This window comes from Lynx canadensis, chromosome C1 (genome assembly GCF_007474595.2).
Source record: "Lynx canadensis isolate LIC74 chromosome C1, mLynCan4.pri.v2, whole genome shotgun sequence".
Classification (NCBI taxonomy): Eukaryota; Metazoa; Chordata; class Mammalia; order Carnivora; family Felidae; genus Lynx; species Lynx canadensis.
This window is the reverse complement of record NC_044310.1, coordinates 1668312-1674311: the sequence shown is the minus strand read 5'-3', so window position 1 is coordinate 1674311 and position 6000 is coordinate 1668312. Positions and strand designations below refer to the sequence as shown.

Below are 6000 nucleotides of genomic sequence, written 5' to 3'. Positions count from 1 at the left end.
GAGTGGTGGCTGCATTAGCCAGCAGGCTGCGTCTGGGCGGAGGGGGCGGGGGGTTTGGGCCCCTTCCCAGGCAGGGGGACAGACCACCGCCCTCTGAGACGGATCCTGGGGGCCGTTGCCACGCACCCCACCCTCCCATCTGGACACAGGGCTGGGGTGCAGGGGACACTCCTGACGCGGGGGTCACTCCCTGCCGTGTCCCAAACCACCAAGGAGGAGGGAGGTCCAGGGTCACTGACTGTCCGATGAGCGCGTGGGACGGGAGGTACAGGGGGCAGTCGGAGGGACCTCCGCACGCATGCCCGTTACTGCCCCCGTGACCTGGAGCCTGAAGGTCGTAGGTCACCCATGGCGCCCCAGTGGGCAGGAGACGCGCTCTTGCCAGAAGGGTCACATCACCAGAAACCACGCGGTGGCCAGGCACCGCGTCCATCAGGAAAAGGGAAAAGAAAACAGGACCGTTTGGTCTGATTTCCAAGGAATGGTCCGGAAGAAGAATGTTGTTCTCAGAGTAGAAAGAACATTGTTGCCATGGTGCCCCAAAATGACGGTACGAATATCCTATTTGACCTTGATTTCAAACCAGTCCTCCAGCGGACGCCTGGCCGGTGTCCGGGGTCCCTCTGGCTTCTCCCTCCCGCCTGCCCTGGGGCGCACACCGTGCCCCGTCTTCCCTGGATCTCCTCTGTCATCTTAGCTAACCCGTCATCACTGGTTCTCCTCAGGAAACGAGTCCTGTGTAAATTGCAGCGGAATCAAAGCACCCTGATCCGTAACATTAAATGCCGGCGCGAGAGCCAACAGTCACGCGTCTAAAACTCGGGCCGCCACAGGATGATGAGCGCACTGGGGTGTTGTCGCTGGGACGGGCCTGGGACCGTCCTGGCTGTGACCAGAAGGCCCGCGGAGGGCGTCTTCGAGGTCCGAGTGCCTTTTAGCATTCATGGCTCGGAGCTCCCCGGAGCCCCCTCTCCTGTCCAGAGCCACAGAAGGACCCGGGCTGGGGCCCTGTTTGCCCAGGCAAGGACGGGGCCTAACTGAGACGGGGCACCTGGGCCGGCCGGCCTGTCAGAGGAGGGCACAGGGTCACGCAAAAGGGCAATAATCTGTTTGCAGGTGACAGTGGGGAATCCAGCAAGGGCGGCTTAGTTACATCAATTTTCCGGTCCCAAAGCCCCAAACGGAGGTCCGTGGAGCTAGAAAGAAGCCACCCGGACCTTACGTATTTCAGGGAAAAGTGGGCTTTCCCCGAGTTTTCAGGGTGCCTGCCTCCTCCTCTCTCTCCTTGGGGGAGACGGAAGCTGCCCGCCCAAGTCGGCCATCGGTCCTCAGTCGCAAGGCACAACACAAACACGGCTGGGGCCCCGTGTGACGGAAGGCCACCAGCCCCAAGACAGATCCCGGAGGCAGGTAAGCGGCGCCCGAGCTCACGGGGAAAACGAGGTCGGCCGAGATAATGCCGGGGTGCGTCTGGAAAGCTGTTTGAGGACATTGGGCTGTGCACACAGTCCTAAGTGCTGGCATGAAAGGCAGCTGTCAGGTCACGAGCACGGAACAAAGCCCGCTGCGAAAACGGGAGGCGCGCCGGGGAGGGAGAACGTTCCCTCACGTACGCGGAGAATAAGCACTATCGAAAAGTCAACAGGCGCCGGGCGGATCACAGTGACAACAGGTACCAGGCCTGGCACCGAGCGAGCAGAAGCGATAGGGGCCGTTTCTTTAGGGAAAGAGCAAACAGAAACGAGCATCAGCACAGACAAGAGCAAGGTTGCCTCAAGGTCGTCCAAAGCCCTACCTGTCGCGTGAACCTCTGCCCTCTCAAAGCAACCTGCTCATTCAACAGTCCAGATCCTTCTGAGTGTGTCAGAGAAACAGCCTTAAATTCCTCTCTGGGGAAGCCAGGTGGGAAGGACAGGACAGGCAGGGTCTGCAAAAGGCCACCTTGCAGCCAAAGCCACTTACCTGTCACGTGGCTGGGAAAAGGCTCTCCTTGGCCCCCCGAGGGGCCACCCCAGAGCAACCTGCCCACAGAACGACTCTGATTTCAAACCCCTTCGCTACCCGCCCCACCCTGCCCCCAGGCCCTGGTCTGCTCTGAAGGTGACCCCGACCTTGAGGAGCACACACCCGTCACCAGGGGACGGACAGGCTCCCACTCCGGGGGTTCGGTCTCCCCCATTCCTTCATCCCTCTGATCAGCCCGCTGCTCGTCTGAACCCTCAAAGCCCCGCACGGAGCTCGGGGCTCTCAGCCGGTGTCCACACCCCACGTGCCTCCTGCTGGGCGGTCGGGCTGCCAGTGTGCAGAAAGGGAGACCCCAGTGGGCAGTGTGCAGAGTGGAGACCCCACTTCCGCCGGAGACCCCCCCCTCCCCCGGTACCACCACGGGCACCAGCACACCCAGCGTTCCTGGAGATGCTGCGGAAGGTCCTCAGCGCTGGGCGCCTGGGCTCGAGGGCTGGGGAGCAGGGCACACACCTGGGCATCCCACGTCTCCGGGAGAAATGTAGGCACAGGGGGCAATGTTTAGAAACCATAAAGCCTCCGGAGCGAGAGCAGACACGGGCCTGAGCTGGGGACTTTTCCTAGAGGCCCTGAGAGGTGGGGAGCACGGCCTCCCCTGGCCCTCGCTCCCCTGGTCTCCCCCAGGCAGGCCTCTCTTCCCTCCCTGGACTGTTCGCCCCTTCCAAGAGCTGACCTGCAGCAAACACCGTGGAAGGGTCTGGGTTTACGTCTGCATTTTCCACCCAGGCAGGGTCTCCGCGGAAAATAGCACCGCGCGTCGGCTGTCGTGAAGCAGATCGGCTGGGGCCGGTGCAGAGAACGCTTTTGTGGGGCTCGTGGTCCCCATGAAGACCATCTCGAGAGACCCCCCAAGCTGGGGCCCGGCGTCCCTCCTGGCCTAAGATACTTGCAGGGGGAGGGATGTTCTGGGGGTCATCGGCACCCCTCACCTAACGGTCTCCCCTCTCCCGACCGCACGCGGGCTCCGGAACCACCAAGCCGGGCCCAGATGGTGAGGGAGAGCGAATCCGCACACGCCCCTCCCTGGCCGGATGAGACGCGCGCCCCACGCTGCCCGAGAGGTGGGGGCCCCGGCTGAGCAGGCCACGGCGGGCGGGGGCTTGGGGTGAGGTGCAGGGCCCTCTGGGGGCAGCACGGCCACCAGGCACACAGTGCAGGAGCGTTCCCCAGGGTGGAGACTCCTGTTCTGGGACACTCCATTAATCTGCACGGCTCTGCAGAGACCACGGCCTTAGCACCTCAGGTCCAGACGGGGAGCACGGGGGTGTTTTAAGACATGAGCTCATTAAAGACACATTTCCGGGAAGAGAGCAGGCACGGGGGCTGACAGGCGCCCACGAGGACCGCTGATGTTTGCGGACTCGCGTCATGCGAGCTGCAGGACCAAATAAGCCTGGGAAATGTGACATTCGAGCGCTCTCTCCGGCCGAGCCTCCCGCCTCGGGCAGCGCTGCTCAGCCCGGCTTTATAAATAGATGGAACACAAGATAAATGGCCGTGATCAATCACGCTCACACGGGAATGCTCACCTCCCATCCAAAGTCGGCCTCCTTCAACGTGGCCCGCGGTGCCACCATGTACGGGCCAAACCTCTCCCCGATTTCCATCCTCTTCTTGGCCCAGACCCCCAGGCCGGCCCCTGGGATAGAGGACTCTCGGAGCTCAAAGTCTGGCGGGATGGGAATGTCCTCAGGAATGTAGACGGGGGCCTCGTACGGCGAGCCCTCCTTGGGGGTGAAGTCCTCGCTGGTGGGGAAGGGGGACGGCGGCCCCATGGGGGTGGGGGACACGACGCTGTCCTCGGTCTCGTACTCCGCGCTCTCGCCAGCCAGCAGGTCTGGGTCAGGCTCGTGCATGTTATTTACAATGTCGCCGTCACCTGAAGGAGACAATGCAGCGTCAGGCTGTGTGGCACACCCTCCCCGTGCGGGACCCTCAGGGGGCCCCTGGGACACAGGACAGGATGGGGGCCACGGGCTCTGAGACGCCGCCGCCACCCCCTGCCCAGGACGCGTCCGCTCTGCCCCGCCCGGCACAAAGCGGCCCTCCCTCCGGGGACGCGGCTCTGCGGGGCTCCTTTGGGAACCGGGGTTCGGAACCGCACGGCACAGCAGAGGTGTGCGTTTCCCCGCGGCCCCACGCCGCCACCAGAGGACGCGTCTGCCCCTTCTGCTTTGGGAAAGCGAGGCAAGGAGCTGCCCACGCTCCACGAGTTTGGGAGCGGTGGGGAAAGCCGTCACAGGGGGCACCCTACCCAGGGCCGGGAGTGAACGATTCCTTCCGGACCATTCTGGATGCCGTGTAGCCTTGGAAATTAGGGGTCGGAGACATGTCTCGGGTTCTTGGGATTAGGATTATATGAAATTTGCCCCGACACCTGGGCAGCACCTTGGTGGGGCCGGGGGCCCTGGGGATGGGGTTCCTGAGAGCCCGGTGACCTTGGGGCCAAGTTAAGACAGAGGTTTGCTGCAGGTCTCGGGGCTGCAGGTCACGGGGTCCGCCTGTCTGGTGCAGGCCTCTCTTGGGGTCCACCCTAAGAGAGGGTTGGGGCCAAGATTTTGCCACCTGGACAGACAGCAGGCCTGAAGCATGGAAGAGACGGTGAGAAGCGGGCCAAGGGAGGAGTGGGGTCAGCCAGGACAGCGGCTCTGCTCATAGAACGGGAAAGGGGGACCCAGACAGCTGGGTGGCCACGGCAGCTTATGCGGAGTCCCCAAGGGCACAAACGCCCCGTGTCCGTCCTCAGACAAACGGACTGTCCATCCACGCAGCGGAATATTACTCAGACACAAGAGGAACAAAGGCTGACCCCCCACCCAGCAGACGTGCTGCTCGGCCAAGGGGGCCAGGCACAGAGCACACAGGGTGCGACCCACACGATCCGCTTGTAGAAGCATCCGGAAAAGGCAAATCCATAGAGACAGAGCTCATAATAGTGGTTGCTGGGGGCCGGGAGGGAGGAGGGCCAGGAGGGGCTGAATAATGGGCACGGGGGCTCCTCTGGGGGAAGAAAACGTTCTGGACCGAGAGGGAGGAGGTGGTCGCACACCTTTGTGAATGTGCCAAAGGGACCGTTCACACTCAGGAGGGGGATTTGTGCTCATGCCGCGCGGCACGGGGAGCCAGAGGAGGGCTGGAGGGGTGAGGGCGCCGCTGACCTCCCACCTGGCTGCTTCTGCCTCGACGCCCCTCCCTGCCCCAGCCCCCCCCCCCCCCCCCCCGCGTGGCTGCTGGAGCAAGAGTCTCCTGAGGGGTGGGGGTGGGGGGGACAGGGACGGGGACGGGGACCTCAGGGTCCTCACGCTGGTTGCAAACAGATCCGCCCGAGAAGTAAGAAAATGTTTTCTTTCACAAGAAACCAAAGTCTTGAAAAGACAAAAAAAAAAAAAAATCATGGGGCTAATACTTATTTAATTTAGCAGCATTCACAGAAGTAATTATTCCGTTTTAAGTGGCCAATGGTTGTTCTGATCGACTCGTAGGCTCCTTTCAAAAACGCAACAACAGACCCGCAGCTACCGCTCCCTCCACTGGGAAGATCCAGGTCGTTAGGTTTGAAAGAACACCCCCATAAACCTTCGCGCGACTGCGCCCCACAGAAAGGTAAATTACAAGGGGGGGTAATTAACAAGCCGCCTCATTATCTGGGACTGGTAACTGCGCGGGGCTCACAAACAAAACCAGGTTGGGAGCCCCCCCCCCCCGCACCCCTGCGCGCTTCCCCAGCCTCGGGGTGCCGCGGCTTTGCCAGCGCAGAAAGTGGGGAGGGGTCCCCATCCTGTGCATATTCAGCTCAGGGCTCTCGTTCGGCGTTGGTTTTTATTTTTTTTATTTTTTTTATTTTTTCCTGTTTGAATTCTACTTCCCAAAACTCCTCACCTACTGGAGGAAAATCAGGGCTTTAAAGGCATGTTTAATTTACTGGCCGAGCAAACAGTTTAGGAGAGAAAGGTGGTGTTTCCTGCTGATTAAAGG

At 61.7% G+C, this 6000-nt stretch overlaps 1 protein-coding gene across 1 annotated transcript in view; it reads right to left on the bottom strand.

The window, feature by feature from the left end:
• Positions 1–3536: 3536 nt before the first annotated feature.
• The window catches only part of LOC115521765 (histone-lysine N-methyltransferase PRDM16-like), a 102173-nt gene continuing 99709 nt past the window's right edge, over positions 3537–6000 (bottom strand). Inside the window, exon 2 of the mRNA XM_030327199.1 lies at positions 3537–3904. Within this exon, the coding sequence (XP_030183059.1) occupies positions 3537–3904 (368 nt within the window). The remainder of the gene's footprint in view (positions 3905–6000) is intronic.